Source organism: Engraulis encrasicolus, chromosome 6 (genome assembly GCF_034702125.1).
Source record: "Engraulis encrasicolus isolate BLACKSEA-1 chromosome 6, IST_EnEncr_1.0, whole genome shotgun sequence".
Taxonomy (NCBI): Eukaryota; Metazoa; Chordata; class Actinopteri; order Clupeiformes; family Engraulidae; genus Engraulis; species Engraulis encrasicolus.
The window spans coordinates 2478492-2499467 of NC_085862.1; the positions used below are offsets into that span (position 1 = coordinate 2478492).

A 20976-nucleotide genomic window follows, 5' to 3' on the forward strand; every position below is an offset into this window, starting at 1 on the left:
CGCGGGGTACAGTAGCCAGGCTGTATGCAAGCGTTACAATGTCACCTGTTGGAAGACGCGTCTCTCTCTCTCTCTCTCTCTCTCTCTCTCTCTCTCTCTCTCTCTCTCTCTCTCTCTCCTCTCTCTCTCTCTCTCTCTCTCTCGTGCTCGTATTGCAAGCTGTTGCATAGCCTATTATTTGCTTGATGCAAAGTTGTGATGGCATACACGCTCTCGTTGACATGGTTGTGTGCATGGTTGCATGGATTCGCAAGACTTTATTGCAATAACACAGTGAAAGCGTGGAAGGGCCGTTCTATCTCGGTGTCCTTGACTGAAACAAGTTGCAAAACTCCACACTTCCGAAACCTTTGCGATCGGCACTACAGTGATTGTTATCAGAAGGCTTGTGCCTACGCATAGACATAGACCCTTAAATTACAAACATTAGCGAACATTGAAAAAAGATCAGACAACGACCGTCGGGTAGCATGCTCATGAAAGCGACAGGGGAGAGTGGAGAAGTTCCGCAAACATGTAGCCTAACGTAAGATGTTTACTGTGCGACAGTACCGCCACTATTTCATGACTGCATACACTTCTTCGTCATGGATAAATGGGCAACAATACTTTTTCCACCCAGGATTGCACTGAAAAGTAGGCTACTGCTGTTAAAAAAAAGGTCATGGGTGTGCAGCACCGACGCCTGCGTGTAGCCTATGTGTGAGGGAGGGGAGGAGAGACGCGGAATGAGGTGAGATGAGGGTCGCGACTTCCGAAATAGCAGGCAATTCTTTTTCAATGTTTCAGTGACATATTAACAAAAATGCTTCGTATTGGTTTTCGTCTCCGGTGGTATTGTAGTCACATTTTTATTTTTTTGACGAAAATATAAATCAATAAACTCCACAGAATGTTGAAATTTTGCGGGAAAAATGCGGCTTTACAGGAATTACGCGGCATCGTGAAATTATGCGGAATATCATTGAATTTGCATGAATCCACGCGATCGCTGAATCGCGAAAAACTGGAGGGACTGATTTCAGAGCAAAGTACTGTTCCATGGCATCGCACAGTGACACATAAATTATGGGTCTGAGAATAAATAAGTGAAAAAGTTGATATTAAATACATAGCTAATGTTAAAAATGAAAAACATACTTGAAACATACAACTCCATCTGAGATTGATTTCAAATGTTGATTGATTCAGATGTTGAAATTAATTATTTTATTCTTTTTTTCCCCCCTCCAGATACAACTCTCTCCGACTGTGCTGTGCTGTGCAGTGCGAACACTGTGAAGTTGATCACTCTGCGTCAAACACTACTGTCTGAAACACGCTCAGGGTTATCAAGGGAAAATTGGACCTACCCCCATCAGGATTGTGTCTGTAACTTTAGGACATCAGGTACTTTGAAAAGTCATGATATAGCAAATTACCATGCTCAAAAAACAGTGCAATCGCTTTGGTATCACATGACTAACTCTTACATTGCCGTTCATTTTATCTCCTCAGAATGCTATTACGAGTGGGCATTTCCCCCGGCAGATTTCGGAGGGTCCAGCTTCGTAGTGTACCGGAATCTGTGGACCATCTAAAGGATATTCTCAGAGAGATGCTTGAACTGGACGGAGAGTTTTCTTTGCAATTTGAAGATCCTGACTTTGAAAATGCCCTTACTGACTTGCAGAGCATTGATGAGTTGCCTCCCGAGCTTCGGCTGAAGCAAGGGAACGAGGTCTACAAGCAAACCAAAACTCCCATTGTCCCCACAAGAGAAATGAAGTCTGCCATCATCACTGCCATAGTGGAGTCCATTTTTGCGTCAGATTGCTACCCAGACAAGGCAGATATGAAGTGTTACGCCGCAGCACTAGTAGCAAAACACCCATGCCTCACAGAAGATGGTCCTGGAACTGGGTATGATGGTTGGCTTGTGAGCCTTTGGTTTAAAGTTGGAAATTACCGAACCAAGTTGCGTAAGGCTGGGCATGCAGAAGTGTCTGTTAACAAAAAGAAAGCTGATTCAGAGGAAGGGATGAAGTTTCGCCTCAAAAAAGCAAGAAGAGCTGAGGTAAACTTTTTACCTCCACATGCGGAAGGGCAATCAGACGAATCTCTTGATGACCTAAGATCACAAATGATGAAGGAAACTGAAAAGAAGACATTCGATGCCAAGTTCATCAAAGAAACAATGGATGTTACTTTTTCTCTTCGGCGCCGAGAGGTTATTGAAATTCAACCCCTTGTCCAAGTCCTGAGGGACAGATGGCCTGCCCTGTTCTTCAAAGATGAGGCCAGTACCTGCTATATTAGTCTTAACGTATGCCAGTTTGTACATGATTCTTTGTGTTTGTCTTTCAAATTTGTAAATTAACTACAACACAGTACACTCTTTCACTGTTTCCACAGATATGCCGTGAATTCTTCCGCATCACACAAATTGACCTCATGACATCATTCCGATCATCACTGGCAAGATTCACTCCGGCATTGCTGAAGTACTACAGGAAGAAGAAGGAGTCTGCAGGATCTGAGCTTACAACACTGCTTGCACCTCTGGATGACCAGGTAACTTGTCTGCATGTACAAATGCTTCCAAATACTCTGAGAAGGTTCACACAATGAAGGAGAGTAGTGAGGCACTTTATTAATCTTGACGAGGTGTCCATCACTGTGCACACAATGCACGACACGGGCGGCTCAAGTCCAACTATGCTATTTTTAGGGCTTGTATTGGTTATTACCTTTCAACCCACAGGCTGATATCAGACGTATAAATATCTGGGAGTTGCATAGTATTGTTTTGGTGTCCCATCATATTTTCAACAGTGCAGTGAAAAAAGTACATATTTTTGTCATGTACACATGTAAATTCAGGTGGCAGACATTGCGGACCTTAGGGAACGCGTTGCCTTGGAGGGACTGCCTCTCGTCCTGAAAGAAGACAATGGGTGCCTTTTCCGGAAATGCTTTGTAAGTATTACTTCTCTCTCATCGGAACAAAATCATGATCTGCACACTAGCTCCACTTTGAAAAGTATTCAGGTCATACAACCTTTCGACCCAACAGGGTCTTCATCAGGCATGTGATTGTGGGTAGGAGGTGTCATTTAAATAGTCACTGCTCCGGTGTAAACAGGTCAGGTGGATAGGGTGCATCACTACCCAGAGACACAGACTCCACCCTCTAATCAAGGTTATACATGGGTCCAAAAACAATACCTAGACCTACACATATAATAGCCTGTTTATGCTGGCACCCAGATAACCATATCCTAAAATAAACTGAAAAAAAAATGGTAAAGAAAACCAAAAATCTTAATCCTAAGGAGTAGAAAAGATGAGTAAGTCCTCACCTTTGCAAGGGGACAGCCCAACAAGCACTTCAAAGGGAGCAGTGTTGGGACCATTTACCATGTGCTGGACATCTCAATTGTGGATGAGAATGGGGGAAAGAGGGTTTCTTTTATTCATTCCCTCCTCCACCTGCTACTGTCATGACTCCAACCGACAGCCTACTATCAAGCTCAACTCCTAACCCATGGTTGGCTTTACATTATTAACTTTTTATGAAATAAATAACCCATGAATAATGCTTAGCTCCCTAACCATTTTTTTTGCGTACAACCTAAGCCTGTGTATCATGCTATGAGTTCCCCCCTGATCTTCCTCTATCTGAATGTGACTATGCTCATACATTTCTTTCTTTCTCCATGTACCCCTAGCAGTGTGTCCGCATACCTCTAGCTATACATAGGCATACACATATTCCTCTGGTTGGGAATCACTGGTATAGGTGATCAAAAGTTCTTATGCTAGTATCCTTGCATACAAGAGACATATCAATTTTGCTGGCACAGTATGCCTTCATATCTCTCTCTCTCTCTCTCTCTCTCTCTCTCTCTCTCTCTCTCTCTCTCTCTCTCTGATTCTCAGGACACTGATGCTGAAGAGACGTACACCAAAGGAGTGAAGATCGGCATCCTTTCCGTAGTGGAAGATGATGGTGTGGCAGCAAGAAGGTCTCTTCCCAATGTCGTCAACATCGCCGTCATCTTGGAGGAAACAGTGGTCCTAGACGACATTAACGACTTGCCCTCTGCTGTTGGCTACCTCTTTGGGCTTCTGTATGCCTGCAATATGGAATATCCGAAGGGACTGAACTACACATTTGAGGTGATCCAGAAGGTTTTTCTTGAGCTTGATGCGCAGAACTGCTCTGCCAGAGCAATGTCTCTGCGGCGCAAGATTTTCGAATTCTTAAGATAGGCTGTATGTGTTTGTGATTTGCCAGTGAGGATGTGGCGTTACCCCCTGGCGAGAGAGAGAGAGAGAGAGAGAGAGAGAGAGAGAGAGAGAGCTTTCTGCACTTTCTGTTTAAGACTTTTTTGTGCCAGTGTTTTGTGTTTTAAAAGGTGTATTTCTGTTTCACCTTATGACACTGCCATATTTACATAATTTAGGTAGGTGATGAGCAGAGACTCCACCCTCATAATGTGTTACTGTTAATGTGAGTGAACTGTAGCAAGCTGTAACGAGACCATCAGCAGGCAGACATTCAGTTGTAGGCTTTACCCAAAAATTCTGTGCTTTACAATGGCACATGTTGTGTGTGGCATGGCCATATTGAAACTAAGTTTAATTAGTAGCCCCGTTGGGCTCTAGAAAAATGTGTGTAGCTTTTTTTTTCTTTTGGATTTTAAGCACTTAAGTGTTTTTTGTGTGCCAGTGCAGGTGCCTTAACTACTTTAATATTTTCAGGTCTTATTTTTTGTGTGCCAGTGCAGGTGCCTTAACTACTTTTATATTTTGAGGTCTTATTTTTTGTGTCATAATACAACATCAGCACATGGGCCATAGGGCTGCAACCAGTCCTTATTTTGTTTTTCTTTGATTGAGGCAATATGTGTGGTGTAATGTTGAATTACACATAGCCTGCTTTTCAATGGCAAAGCTTCAATAAATATGTGTTGCATTGATATGTTGGTATAGACTTGTTTTTATTTGTTCGATACGGTTAAGTAAGTAAGTTGGGCCAACTCAAAATTTAAAAGTCAACCAATTTCACGGACTTTCTCAAGTAATTGTCCAGAACTTCATATTAAAAGTGAATTGGTTTCACAGACTTAGTCAAGTAATTGTCCAGAACTTACTATTAAAAGTAATCCGATTTCACTGACTTCTTTAAGTTACTATGCAGAACTTCAGATAACAAGTAAAATCTGTTTACTTGGAAAATTAAGTTCTGCACAGTAACTTGAGAAAGTCAGTGAAATCGGTTAACTTTTAATATTAAGTTCTGCACAAAAACTTCAGAAAGTCAGTGAAATCGGTTGACTTTTAATATGAAGTTCTGCACAACAAATTGAGAAAGTCCGTGAAATTGGTTGACTTTTAAATTTTGAGTTGGCCCAACTTTTTTTTTTATCAGTGTAGACCTGTTTGCTCTCTATTGTCTACCGTCCTGAGCCAAGTGGTTTGGAGTGCAAGTCGTTTCCCTTTTCCATTAAAAACAAATGTTATAACATATTAAAGATATGTTATTTTGCAGCACTCAGTACAATGATGCAATACTCTTGTGTAATTTATATTACATTATACTATTTTACATTATTTTATTTTATTATTGTACAGTTCTAGTCTGATGGCAATCGTGAAGCCCTAAGCATCGAAAGATCCCAGTGGTAAAGCCATGGTCTCTTATGCAGACATCGAGTGCGTTCCAATATGCAACCTTGCCTCCTCCACTTGTGCTTGTCTCCTCGTACCAGGAAGTAATATGTCATGATGACATCACTGACAACAGCATTATATTTCAACATCTTGCAAAAGCTCAATTGTAGAGTGTTTTTCTCATTTGCAATTGGGATGGTGAATGAAAAACAGTCCCTCAAAAGTTGTTGTGGCTAGGCTGACAGCTGGGAAACTTTATCGTTTTCTCCACGGAGGAGGGGCCAGGAGGCGGGACGAGGAGACAAGCACAAGTGGAGGAGTCAAGGTCGCATATTGTAACGCACTGCCAGCGAAGATTCCTTCATACACCCTCAGTGCTCGGGAAATGGGGGCTCGCTCAGCTAGAGGCGCGAGGTACCGGGGAATCCCTGCTGCGACCACGCGGCTGTGTGTGTGTGTGTGTGTGTGTGTGTGTGTGTGTGTGTGTGTGTGTGTGTGTGTGTGTGTGTGTGTGTGTGTGTGTGTGTGTGTGTGTGTGTGTGTGTGAACATTTGTATGAGTTTATTACACGTGTGTGTGTGTGTGTGTGTGTGTGTGTGTGTGTGTGTGTGTGTGTGTGTGTGTGTGTGTGTGTGCAGCCTGATCTCCAAAAATTCTGTGCTCCTGGACACGGATGTTAAGGACACGAAATCCGTGTCCAGGAGCACGGATTTTGCCAAAATTCCGTGCGCCAGGACACGGAATTGTTTTCCGTGCTCCTGGACACGGAATTGTTTTCCGTGATGGGCACACCGAAGTGCTTTCTATAGGCTATTACCACAGCACTGTGTTAACTCTATCATTAGAAAATACATACCAAATGCTAATCCTAAACAAAATAATGCTATAGCAATTTAAGTTGTGCCCTGACCAAAACATTCCCTAACCTTAACCTGTCATTAAAGACATATTTTTGAGAAATACCTTTTCCAGTTGGTTGCTAGGCTATCAAACTCATATAATGAATGAAAGAAAACTAGCTGTGCCCAGACCAAAACAATCCCTAACCCTAACCTGTCAGTAAGAAATGTTTTTTCTTTTAGACAAAATATTTGAAATGAGAAAAATCCTGAGAAAACACAAGACTGTGGAAATAGCCTATAGAAAACACGGAAAACAATTCCGTGTCCAGGAGCACGGAAAACAATTCCGTGTCCAGGAGCACGGAATTTTGGCAAAATCCGTGCTCCTGGACACGGATTTTGTGTCCTTAATATCCGTGTCCAGGAGCACAGAATTTTTGGAGATCATGTTGGTGTGTGTGTGTGTGTGTGTGTGTGTGCATGCGTGCATATGTGTGTGTGTGTGTGTGTGTGTGTGTGTGTGTGTGTGTGTGTGTGTGTGTGTGTGTGTGTGTGTGCGTGCGTGTGTGTGTGTGTGTGTGTGTGTGTGTGTTGTGTGTGCGTGTGTGTGTGTGTGTGTGTGTGTGTGTGTGTGTGTGTGTGTGTGTGTGTGTGTATGACGGGGCAACCACAATAAAAGAGCTGTAGACCCCAACGACGGCGCCCACCCCACCACTGAGAAAAGGTTACAGCCAAAGCCTTCAGCGCTCACACCTGAAGACCTTTTAACGCAGACTAAAGGTCAAATGTCAAGCTGATGTAAACATTTTTACTCTTGCGTAATTCAGGACATGATATTCTGCATGAATATTAGAAGTAAAGGCTTTGATTTTGTAGAATCGATGATTGTAATTTGTTCTGGTATGAATCTGTTATGAATCACGATGACTTGCTTTCAACATTGCATTCGGTGGAACGGTGTGCGAGTTCCCCTTTCTTGCTTCAAAACCCTACAATGAAATATGTTGGTCGGGTTAGTGAATTAATGACAAAAACACAAACCATCAAAAAGAAATAGAAAGCAAGCTGTTCCACTTCAGAATAGCTATGCTTCTTTGGTCCAGTCATTGTTCAGACCTGAAAACCTTTTAACGCAGACTAGAGGTGAAATGTCAAGCTGATGTAAACATTTTTACTCTTGTGTAAATCAGGACACGATATTCTGCATGAATACTTCAATTAATGCTGTGATTTTGTACATCGATGATTATAAGTTATTCCGTTATGATTATGATGACGATCTCAGGCCACTAGACAGAGGTTGCACTTGTGAAACCCCACAATGAAATATGTCCATCGGGTTACTGAATTGTGTGTCAAAAAAAAAATACAAACCATCAAAAAGAAATAGAAAGTAAAGTGTTCCACTTCACACGTCCTTGGCCTAGTCATTATGGAGGGAGTAGACCTGTTTGCTCTCTATTGTCTACCGTCCTGAGCCAAGAACGCTAGAGTGCAAGTGACTTCCCTTTACCATCAAAAACAAAGTTATACTAAAGATGTTCTTTTGCAACACTCCACAATAATGCAATACTGCAGTGTAATTTCATAACATTATTATTTTATTGTACCATTATTTTAGAATATAACTGTACACTTCCAGACTGATGGCAATGGTAAAGCCCTAGGCATTATGAAACCCCACTCACTCTTAAAGCCCTAATCATGGTAAACCCCCAATGGTAACCCCAGGGTCCCCCAAGCGGGCCCAGTGGAGATTCCTTCATGCATGAGAAAGCTCCCTATTCCAGTAAGGGCCCCCTCAGGGTCAGTTAGGGACCTGTAAGGGCCCTCTACTTCTCTCTCAGGGCCAGTTAGGGGCCAGTAAGGGCCCTCTACTTCTCTTCTGTTCCAGTAAGGGCCCTCTACTTCTCTCTCAGGGTCAGTTAGGGACCTGTAAGGGCCCTCTACTTCTCTTCTGTTCCAGTAAGGGCCCTCTGCTTCTCTCCTGTTCCAGTAAGGGCCCTCTACTTCTCTCTCAGGGCCAGTTAGGGGCCAGTAAGGGCCCTCTGCTTCTCTTCTGTTCCAGTAAGGGCCCTCTGCTTCTCTTCTGTTCCAGTAAGGGCCCTCTGCTTCTCTCCTGTTCCAGTAAGGGCCCTCTACTTCTCTCTCAGGGCCAGTTAGGGGCCAGTAAGGGCCCTCTGTAAGAACCCAAAACGTAATAACTGCCCATAACGTAATAACTGCCCATAACGTAATAATTTGGGCGTAATAAAACCCATAACGTAATAACTTGCCCATAACGTAATAAAAATTCCTTACCCATAACGTAATAACGTTCTGCCCATAACGTAATAAGTTATTACGTTATGGGCAGGTTATTACATTATGGGCCTTACTCTAAAAAAAAGCGTTGATAATGTAATAACGATGCCCATAACGTAATAACTGCCAGTAATGTAATCATTTGGGCCCATTTGAAACATAAAAAAGCCAATAGCGTCAAATAGCAACAATGGTAAATGTGTAGCCAAGTGTTTTAAGTTAACATTAGCTAAGGTTGGTTGACAGGTATTGCTAACCATGCTAATAATACTAAATTGTTAACTATCTAAATTTTATTCAGTAAATATAATGTAACTAGAAGCACTCAGAGAGCGCAGACTTCCGCCAAGGATGCTGCTTGATACATTTGACCATGTTACACCCTAAATCTTTCTGCCTTGTTTTAGTGCTGTTCTCGCAATTCAATTTCTGGTCACTAGGGGGCGTCTAGATAGTGAAGAATCTTTTGAAAAGTCCTGGTTCCGGTTCGTGATCCGGATCACCACCAGAATTTAATCACTTGTTCCTTGAGTCATTACTAATAGCTCCACAGAGTTTTGTCCAAATCACTTGATTCATTTTTGAGCTATCCTCCTGACAGTATCTTTAAAAAAAGTCCTGGTTCCGGTTCGTGATCCGGATCACCCCCAGAATTTAATAACTTCTTCCTTGGGTCATTATCAACAAACCCACAAAGTTTTGTCCAAAAATGTTTAGTTTTTGAGTTATGCTGCTGACAAACAGACAGAAAAACAGACAGACAAACCAACGCGACCGAAAACATTACCTCCTTGGTGGAGGTAATTAGCTAATGTTGTTTTTATGCCCTGATGGAACAGACATCTAGGGGCTGTGACAATGTAGTTTAATGATATAAAACTACCAATTATGGTAATATTGCTTATTATGTTATGTTACTGTGATATAACTAAATATATATTTTTATATTGTTTCTAAACTGAAGCAGGTTAGCTGATATGATTACTATACAAACTATCTTAAAAATGCTAATTATGGTACAAAATTAAATGATTAACTACGACTCTAGTCTTACTCAACAAAAGTAGGTTAACAAAGATACTAATAAGGTTAATTATTTTAAGATGTTTTATTGGACTGTCTGTTAGGCTATTTCAGTTTTCAATGCTATATGCAGTAGATCAGAGTAGATGGTTTATGCTAAATATGCTAGCACTCAGCACACACGGCATTTTTTAGCATTTTCTGTGAGAATGCAGTCTCGTTATAACTTGGGAAATTCCATGCTGCCTTGTCCTTGTTCCAATGTGAAAGACCTCATGGAAACACTATACTTGTGTGCAGTTTGTACCATTGTACCAAATTAAATGAACTTCTGACAACATCTGAACATCAAATATTATCTTATTGTGATGCATTGTAAAATACATTTTACAATTTATTTGATTTATTTTTTTATTTTATTATTTATTTGAAATAGGCCTATATTTATATCCCCGAAACGCGGAGCCTCTGGGATGTAATGGTTTTGCGTGTGCCGCCGCCGCCGCCGCGTAAGGTCTTTTGTGTTAACGCGATAACTTTTGAACGGATGTTTGGATTTGTCCCAGATTTTTTGGGTGAATGCTCTAGGGCAGGTTCATGAACTGATTCGAGTTTGGAGGTCAACACTTTCAAGATGGCTGAATTCAAGATGGCCGAATTTTTGTTTGGCCCATAACTTCTGACTGGGTGGATGGATGGATTTCTCCCAGATTTGGTGTGTTAATGCTCTAGGGTGGGTTCATGAACTTATTCGAGTTTGGAGGCCAACACTTTCAAGATGGCTGAATTCAAGATGGCCGAATTTTTGTTTGGCTCATAACTTCTGACCAGTCGGATGGATTTCTCCCAGATTTGGTGTGTTAATGCTCTAGGGTAGGTTCATGAACTTAGTCGAGTTTGGAGGCCAACACTTTCAAGATGGCTGAATTCAAGATGGCCGAATTTTTGTTTGGCTCATAACTTCTGACCAGTCGGATGGATTTGTCCCAGATTTGGTGTGTTAATGCTCTAGGGTAGGTTCATGAACTGATTTGAGTTTGGAGGTCAACAGTTTCAAAATGGCGGAATTTTCTATTTGGCCCATAACTTCTGACTAGGTGGATTGATTTGCCCGGTACTACCTTATTTTAACAGTTCACCATTCCAGTGAATCTACCATATTATTTAGGTACAGTGTAACAATATTTAATACCATGTAATACTAGTGTAATACCAGTGTAACAATATGCAATACCAGGTACAGTGTAATAACCAATGTACAATATTTAATACCATGTAATACTAGTGTAATACCAGTGTAACAATATACAATACCATGTAATACCACTTACACAAAAATACATGATGTAGTACAAAATTGGTACATGGTGTTACACTGGTATTACATGGTATTAAATATTGTTACAATGGTTATTACACTGTACCTAATGTGGTATATTCACTGTAATAGTGAACCATTAAAACAGTGTTACCATTTGCCCCATTTTTTGCTTCATTTTCACAATAGTCATTTGGTTTTAAGCCTATGCACGTCATTGATCTATGTATAGATATTAAATATATTTCTTTAATATTTTGTATTTATCATATACGTTTATGAAAAGGTGGACGGGAGTGGTAGGAATGAAATGCTTAGTTTGGTGGACTACTGGATGGATATCACGGTTCAAATGGCATTAGGGTGAATCTACTCTGAACCATCGCTTTAGTGTCACACCTGATCCGTCAGCTGTGCAACATGTTTAATCAAAAAATATATATGAGACGCAGCAGCCTTCTCAGCACATGACTGAAAGGCTTATTATGCGAGAACAGCCAATGGATGAAAGCGTGGATACTTCTTAGTCATGTAGGCTACGGAATTTACAAGATCAAGGACATTTACTGGAAAAAGTAACGTCAGTATTACAGTATGTGGATGTTATTCTACCTTATGTTTATGTTGAGTATGCATATTTTGTTTGTTTACATTTTTTACATTTAAAAGTTTGAGTCAGAACAAAGCAAGATCACAGCACACTTCAGCCATGATATTTATGGAAAGTAATGCCAATTTTATGTTGAACTCATTTTACCTAATGTTTGTGTTGAGGATGCTACAGTATGTGTGTGTGTTTTATATTTCAATATGATGAAAAGTATTCTGGTAAAATAGAATTTTATACAGAATAGCAGTCTGTCATTTTAATTAACATTATTTTTTGTATAACAAACAAAAGACATTTAATTTCACTATTTGTGTAGTTCATGTATGAAATTTGCAGTTCAAATGTTTGCATTAAAGGAATTGAAATTTTGAATACTGTAGGCTATGTATTTGTCATTATTATAATAGCTAAAAACTTCGTAGTTAGACAATTGGATTGAACACATAGGAAATGCAGAGGATAAGGATAGATTGCATTCTCACAGAAAATGCTGGAAGCGGGCTTGCCTTTTGGGGCAGAGATGAAACAAAGTACTATTGAGAAAACAAAGCTAAAAGAAATGTTGGAAAAAAAATCCATCCACCCAGTCAGAAGTTATGGGCCAAACAATTCAGCCATCTTGGATTCAACCATCTTGAAAGTGTTGTAGCTCTGCGTTTTGGGGATATACTAAATGACATACATGGTATTTTATCTGCCATATCTGTAATCCAGGACCTTTGCCATTGATACTAAATGACATACATGGTATTTGAAGTTGGCTAAGGAACACTGCATATATAATTTTGAAAATCAACATGGGTTCGAGTGGGATTCGAACTCCCAACCTCCATATCTCTAATCCAGCACCTTTGTCATTGATACTAAATGACATACATGGTATTTTTTAAATTGGATAAGGAACACTGCATATGATATAATTTTGAAAATCAACATGAGTCCGAGTGGGATTCAAGCTCCCAACCTCCATATTGCAGGACTATTACCATTGGGCCAAGCAGCTGCCTATGAAAAGCATTACAGCAAGACAATATTACATTGCATTGAAGAGCTGAACAATAGACTTCTAGAACTACAGAGCAGTTGCTCGTTAAGCATAGAATGTTGAGAGAAAGTGACAGTTGAGATGGAACCCTATATTGGCTGCACCTGTTCTGATTGACTGAATGGCAGTTAGTATGGTGCTCTAAGGCAGAGGGCAGAATCAGAAACAGTTTTTTTTGTCTTTAGCTTGATGTTGCTAAAAAAAACTAAAAGGAATTGGCACGTGTCCTGCTTACAGATCGGAGTCATACGTGTGATCTCTCTAACAGTCTCTGAATGAAGTTTATAGGTTAAACGGTTCAGTCACAAATAGACCTCTTGTGGGACATGCGCTGACCTCTTGAAAAAGGCACTTCAAGCCTCAATGGGAAAACCAATGTAAAAGCCCTGTCATTTTTACACACCTGCCATTTAAAAAGTAATGGGAGTTGGGAGATTGACAATTTGGCTTTGACAATTTGGAGACATCCCATAGAGCTCGCTAACAATGCGTCAACTAAACTTCTAGGTGAAAGTGTTGGTGTTTTATGAACGAAAAAGCCTTCTACACTCTGATGTTTAGAGTGGCGGAACCTTGGTTCATGAAGGTTCTACCATTGTTTTCAATGGGGACCCAAACTTGCACAAAATCGCCAAAAAGCGGAAAAACGACAAGAGACACGGACACGCTATAGCAGAACAAATGATCTCCAAGCCGAGCCGGTCGTTTTAGTGTTTGAACGGTGTCTCTATCTGGAAAGGCCTAGGAGGGGATCCATTTTTTATTTTTACCGCCCTGCACAAGAGAATAAGCAAGCAAGCAAGCATAAACTTTACTTAGAGATTACTAGAATCTGGCCTTGCTCTGCAAGCCCGCTTAAATATCCAGTCACTGTTATTTCCTGCAACAATAGAGGTCAGACGAAATATGAACAGTACAATAGTAAAGTGCATTGCAAATACTGAAGTCATCTGTGCGTTACTGGCAGTTATTACGTCATGGGCATCGTTATTACATTATCAAAGCTTTTTTTTAGTGTAAGGCCCATAACGTAATAACATGCCCATAACGTAATAACTTATTACGTTATGGGCAGAACGTTCCCAGGTCAAAAAAATGTGTACTTAAGTGTACTTTAAATATATTTAATTTTCTGAAAGTATATTTTAAGTACACTCTACTTATCAAGTACAGTACTTAAGTATGATATTTAAAAATATACTTATAGTTAAGTGTATTTTAAACATATTTTAAAATAATTTGTATTATTAAAGTTATGTACTTAAATATAGTTTTATAAAATATGATGTTAGTGTATTGTACTTTAAATGTATTTTAAGTATATTTGTATTTTAAAAGTAATGTGCTAAAGTGTAGCATTATAAAGTATACTATTAGTGTATTATACTTTAAGTGTATTTTAAGTATATTTGCATTTTAAAAGTTATGTACTTAAGTGTAGTATTATAAAGTACACTATTAATGTATTGTATTTAAATGTATTGTAAGTACATTTGTATTTTAAAAGTAATGTGCTAAAGTGTAGTATTGTCAAATATACTATTAGTATATTGTATTTTAAGTCTAATTTAAGTACATTTGTATTTTAAAAGTAATGTGCTAAAGTGTAGCATTATACAGTATACTGTTAGTGTATTATATTTTAAGTGTATTTTAAGTATCTTTGTATTTTAAAAGTTATGTACTTAAGTGTAGTATTATAAAATACACTATTAGTGTATTGTATTTAAATGTATTGTTAGTACAATTGTATTTTAAAAGTCATGTACTTAAGTGTAGTGTTATGAAATACACTATTATTGTATTGTATTTAAATATATTTTAAGTACATTTGTATTTTAAAAGTAATGGGCTTAAGTGTGGTATTGTTAATTATACTAGTAGTATATTCAATTTTAAGTCTATTTAAAGTACATTTGTATTTTAAAAGTAATGTGTTAAAGTGTAGTATTATAAAGTACACTATTAGTGTATTGTATTTAAATGTATTGTAAATACATTTGTATTTTTAAAGTAATGTGCTAAAGTGTGGTATTGTTAAATATACTATTAGTATATTCTATTTAAATGTATTTTAAGTACATTTGTATTTTAAAAGTAATGTGCTAAAGTGTAGCATTATAAAGTATACTATTAGTGTATTATATTTTAAGTGTATTTTAAGTATCTTTGTATTTTAAAAGTTATGTACTTAAATGTAGTATTATAAAATACACTATTAGTGTATTGTATTTAAATGTATTGTAAGTACATTTGTATTTTTAAAGTAATGTGCTTAAGTGTGGTACTGTTAAATATACTTTTAGTATATTCAATTTTAAGTCTATTTTAAGTACATTTGTATTTTAAAAGTAATGTGTTAAAGTGTAGTATTATAAAATACACTATTAGTGTATTGTATTTAAATGTATTGTAAATACATTTGTATTTTTAAAGTAATGTGCTAAAGTGTGGTATTGTTAAATATACTATTAGTATATTCTATTTAAAGTCTATTTTAAGTACATTTGTATTTTAAAAGTAATGTGCTTAAGTGTGGTATTGTTAAATATACTATTAGTATATTCAGTTTTAAGTCTATTTTAAGTACATTTGTATTTTAAAAGTAATGTGCTAAAGTGTAGCATTATAAAGTATAATATTAGTGTATTGTATTTAAATGTATTGTAAATACATTTGTATTTTTAAAGTAATGTGCTAAAGTGTGGTATTGTTAAATATACTATTAGTATATTCTATTTAAATGTATTTTAAGTACATTTGTATTTTAAAAGTAATGTGCTAAAGTGTAGCATTATAAAGTATACTATTAGTGTATTATATTTTAAGTGTATTTTAAGTATCTTTGTATTTTAAAAGTTATGTACTTAAATGTAGTATTATAAAATACACTATTAGTGTATTGTATTTAAATGTATTGTAAGTACATTTGTATTTTTAAAGTAATGTGCTTAAGTGTGTGGTACTGTTAAATATACTTTTAGTATATTCAATTTTAAGTCTATTTTAAGTACATTTGTATTTTAAAAGTAATGTGTTAAAGTGTAGTATTATAAAATACACTATTAGTGTATTGTATTTAAATGTATTGTAAATACATTTGTATTTTTAAAGTAATGTGCTAAAGTGTGGTATTGTTTAAATATACTATTAGTATATTCTATTTAAAGTCTATTTTAAGTACATTTGTATTTTAAAAGTAATGTGCTAAAGTGTTTTATTAAAAAATACACTATTAGTGTATTGTATTTAAATATATTGTAAATACATTTGTATTTTTAAAGTAATGTGCTTAAGTGTGGTATTGTTAAATATACTATTAGTATATTATATTTTAAGTCTATTTTAAGTACATTTATATTTTAAAAGTAATGTGTTAAAGTGTAGTGTTATAAAATACACTATTAGTGTATTGTATTTAAATGTATTTTAAGTACATTTGTATTTTTAAAGTAATGTGCTAAAGATTGTTTTTAGAAAATACACTATTAGTGTTGTGTATTTAAATGTATTGTAACTATATTTACAAAATAAATAAACTAATTACTGGCCAAAGTACAGTCATTTTCCTAGCAAAAAATGTCTATATCTGGAACATGGACAAGAACCTCAATTTATGATGATGATGAATGACTCCCATTTTTTCCAGCATGAATTTTGGAAATAAACTACAAAAAATCATACACAGTACACCATTATAGTAATGTATGGTATTAGAAAATGTACTGCTAGTTTAATGTATTAAACTTTGTTCTTAAAAAATGTACTCAAACATAGTGTTAGAAAATATACATTATCAGTTATATATACCTAAACTTTATTTTACAACCTTTACAAATATGCATATTTTTTTGCATACTTACTATATTGCCTTTTTGACACTAATATTAATTGTCTTTAATGAAATGTACTCACTTATAAAGATTTTATGTTATTTTTCTTGTTGTCTTGAACCACTTCAAGTGTATTTTAAGTGTATTTGTTTTTTTTAAAGTAATGTGCTTAAGTATTGTATTTGAAAACATACTGTTAGTGTGTAGTATATTTTAAGTGTATTTTTTAAGTGTATTTGTATTTTAAAAGTAATGTGCTAAAGTTTGGTATTAGAAAGAATATTTGAAACGTACTTAAAGTTAAGTATGATTTTAGTATATTAAGTACACTTGTACAAAGTTTGATTTTTAGTACCAAAAAGTCAACTTAAAATGTGTTAAAGCTCTACTTAATTATATTTCAAGTGTATTTAAGTATACTACAAGTTGTCCCAAAATAACATTCTTTAAATACACACTTTTGAAGTATATTTTAAATACAAAAATACATACTTATTAAGTATATTAAGTACACTTTTTTCACCTGGGTACTTTTTTAAACCATCATTTTAGTGTATTTTAACCTAGGCTTATTTATTCATTATGCTTTGTAACATTAAATAACCTTCCACCTTCCATTTTGTTAATGTATTTTCATGGTAAAAACACCATATTGAAGAGCACAAACATATCTTAAAAAGGCATGTAAGGCCTTACCTATTAAACTTTTAAGCACAATACTGAAGTCTGTACTTAAGTTGTGTTATTAGTGTATTAAGTGCACTTTAAGTGTACTTTTTGGTGCACAAATTAAACATGTAAAAGTGTCTTTAATTCGATAAAAGCATACCACCACCAATGATTTCTAAGTATTATAATTAAGTATATAAAAGTATACTTAAAGTGTACTACTCAAGACTATTACTTCAAGAACGTAATTGTGCCTGTCAAAGAACAGGTAGTTGTGGTCTAGTGGTTAGAGTGCAGGTCTGTGGTTCAGTGAATTGTGGGTTCGAATCCTGGTTGAGGCAGTGGTTGTTGTCTGAAGTGAAGGTGAAAGGAAGGTTCATGTGAATGGCTGATGATTGTGAACAAGACAATGTACAATGGAAATGAGTAACTGGGGATTACATTAATGTTTTTTTTCATATACTTTTGAAATATATTTAAAGTGTACTTAAAATAAATATATTTGAAATGTGCTTAAAGTAAAATCTACTTGTAGTATACTTAAAATACATTTAGAGTCAATACACTTAAAATGTACTTAAAGCGATTTTTGTGAATATATTTGAAATGTACTTAAAGTAAGTATGTTTTTAGTATATTAAGTACACTTGTACAAAGTTTGATTTTAGTACAAAAAAGTCAACTTAAAATGTGATTAAGCTCTACTTAATTATATTTCAAGTGTATTTAAGTATACTATAAGTTGTCCCAAAATAACACAACTTAAGTATGTACTTCTGCAGTATACTATAAAGTACTTTCTCATGACATTGAAATAGATTTCTAATGTACTTAAAATGTGCTTATCCGCATGCTAAAGTTCACATTAAACACATTTTAAAGTGACTTGGTTAGTATACTTATAATGTACTTAAAGTTAAATATATTTTTAGTATATTAAGTACACTTGTACAAAGTTTGATTTTAGTACAAAAAAGTCAACTTAAAATGTGATTAAGCTCTACTTAATTATATTTCAAGTGTATTTAAGTATACTATAAGTTGTCCCAAAATAACACAACTTAAGTATGTACTTCTGCAGTATACTATAAAGTACTTTCTCATGACGTTAAAATAGATTTCTAATGTACTTAAAATGCACTTATCCACATGCTAAAGTTCACATTAAACACATTTTAAAGTGATTTGGTTAGTATACTTATAATGTACTTAAAATTAAGTATGTTTTTAGTATACTAAGTACACTTGTACAAAGTTTGATTTTAGTACAAAAAAAGTCAACTTAAAATGTGATTAAGCTCTACTTAATTATATTTCAAGTGTATTTAAGTATACTATAAGTTGTCCCAAAATAACACAACTTAAGTATGTACTTCTGCAGTATACTATAAAGTACTTTCTCATGACGTTAAAATAGATTTCTAATGTACTTAAAATGCACTTATCCGCATGCTAAAGTAAACATTAAACACATTTTAAAGTGACTTGGTTAGTATACTTATAATGTACTTAAAGTTAAATATATTTTTAGTATATTAAGTACACTTATACAAAGTTTAATTTTAGTACAAAAAAGTCAACTTAAAATGTGTTTAAGCTCTACTTAATTATATTTCAAGTACATTTAAGTATACTATAAGTTGTCCCAAAATAACATTCTTTAAATACACACTTTTGAAGTACACTTTAAATACAATAAAACGTACTTATTAAGTATATATTAAGTACACTTTTTTTTTACTTGGGTTATTACGTTATGGGCAAGGAATTTTTATTACGTTATGGGCAAGTTATGACGTTATGGGTTTTATTACGCCCAAATTATTACGTTATGGGCAGTTATTACGTTATGGGCAGTTATTACGTTTTGGGTTCTTACAGCCCTCTGCTTCTCTCAGGCCCACGCCTTTCCAGTAAGCACCCCGAGAGAGAGGGCCGTTAGTCGTTAGTTGTTGGTCGCGTGGGCACACGTGTGACATCACCCACCCTGGGCCTTTGTTCTGCTGAGGTGTCCATCTCTCTCTCTCTCTCTTTCTCTTTCTCTTTCTCTCTCTCTCTCTCTCTCTCTCTCTCTCTCTCTCAGGGCCAGTAAGGCCCCCCTGCTTCTCTTCTGTTCCAGTAAGGGCCCCCTCTGCTTCTTGCTCAGGGCCACGCCTTTCCAGTAAGACCCCTGAGACAGAGAAAGCGCCGTTAGTCGTTTGTGGCGTGGGCACATGTGTGACATCATCAGCCCTGGGCCTTTTTTCTGCTGAGGTGTCCATCTCTCTCTCTCTCTTTCTCTATCTCTTTCTCTCTCTCTCTCTCTCTCTCTCTCTCTCTCTCTCTCTCTCTCTCTCTCTCTCTCTCTCTCTCTCTCTCTCTCTCTCTCTCTCTCTCTCTCTCTCTCTCTCTCTCTCTCTCTCTCTCTCCCTGTCTGTGTCTGTCGTTCTCTTTCTCTTTCTCTTTCTCTTTCTCTTTCTCTTTCTATTTCTCTTTCACTGGTAAATAAACATTGGTAAATAAACATTGGTAAATAAACACTGGTAAATAAACATTGGAGAAACAGTGAGTTCATTCGAGTTGACAATATTGTCTGCCTCGTTAGGATGACACCATGAACTTAAGTAATTTGGACTTCATTCAAATGTACATTTTATGATATGAGCACATGAAAAGAGTTGTCTTTCCCTTTTTAAAGAGAGACATGGTTTCAAATGACTTACAGATGTCTTGCTTTCGCTGTGTATCTCTTTATTCGCACATTCAGTCACACACACACACACACACACACACACACACACACACCCTACCCACACACACACACACACACACACACACACACACACACACACACACACACACACACACACACACACACACACACACACACACACACACACACACACGCACACACACACACACACACACACAGACAGACACCCCGTACCCACACACACACACACACACACACACACACACACACACACACACACACACACACACACACACACACACACACACACAAATACACACCCAGACACCCCCTACCCACACACACACGCACACATGCACACACACATGCATTAACAACTAATCTTGTGGTTAATCTTTTGGAAGCAGCCAAGTTTTAAAGCTTGTGATCCTCACTGGTGGCACTCCAGCTCTGAAGCTCCAGCATCTGCAACTGCCTTTGCCTTTCTCTGATTCTTTCTTTCTTTCTTTTTTTCTTTTTATTCTCTCTCTCCCTCCCTCTTGGTCTACATTTCTGTCTGTTTGTCTCTATTAGTCTGTCTGCCACTATATCTTTCCCCCTCTCTTTGCCCCTTTCATCATATTTTCTTCCTCACTCTTTACTCTACCCCTGTCGTCTGTCTATCTCTCTTTCTCTCCCCACCCCCCCCCCCCAGGTCCCAGCACAGGTCCCAGCCAAGCCACGGGAAAAGCATCTCAATTCCCCTGTCACAGCAGAGAGAGTGAGAGAGAGAGAGAGAGAGAGAGAGAGAGAGAGAGAGAGAGAGAGCGAGAGAGAGAGAGAGACAGAGAGAGAGAGAGAGAGAGAGAGAGAGAGAGAGAGAGAGAGAGAGAGAATATGCTATGCTATGCTATGCCATAGAGATCAGAGCAGAGTGTGTGCATAGAGGCCAGGCCGTGAGCCAAGCCCCTGGGAGTGTGGAGTGTGGTGTGTGGCTTTGGTG

At 36.9% G+C, this 20976-nt stretch overlaps 1 protein-coding gene across 1 annotated transcript; it reads left to right on the forward strand.

Moving 5' to 3' along the window:
* The first annotated feature begins 1745 nt into the window (after window positions 1–1745).
* On the forward strand, window positions 1746–4306 carry LOC134450139 (uncharacterized). The gene is made up of 4 exons (XM_063199999.1): window positions 1746–2278; window positions 2395–2553; window positions 2863–2958; window positions 3922–4306. Exons 1-4 carry the CDS (start codon window positions 1763–1765, stop codon window positions 4252–4254), a joined length of 1104 nt encoding a protein of 367 aa, XP_063056069.1. The 5' UTR covers window positions 1746–1762; the 3' UTR covers window positions 4255–4306.
* The last annotated feature ends 16670 nt before the right edge of the window (window positions 4307–20976 follow it).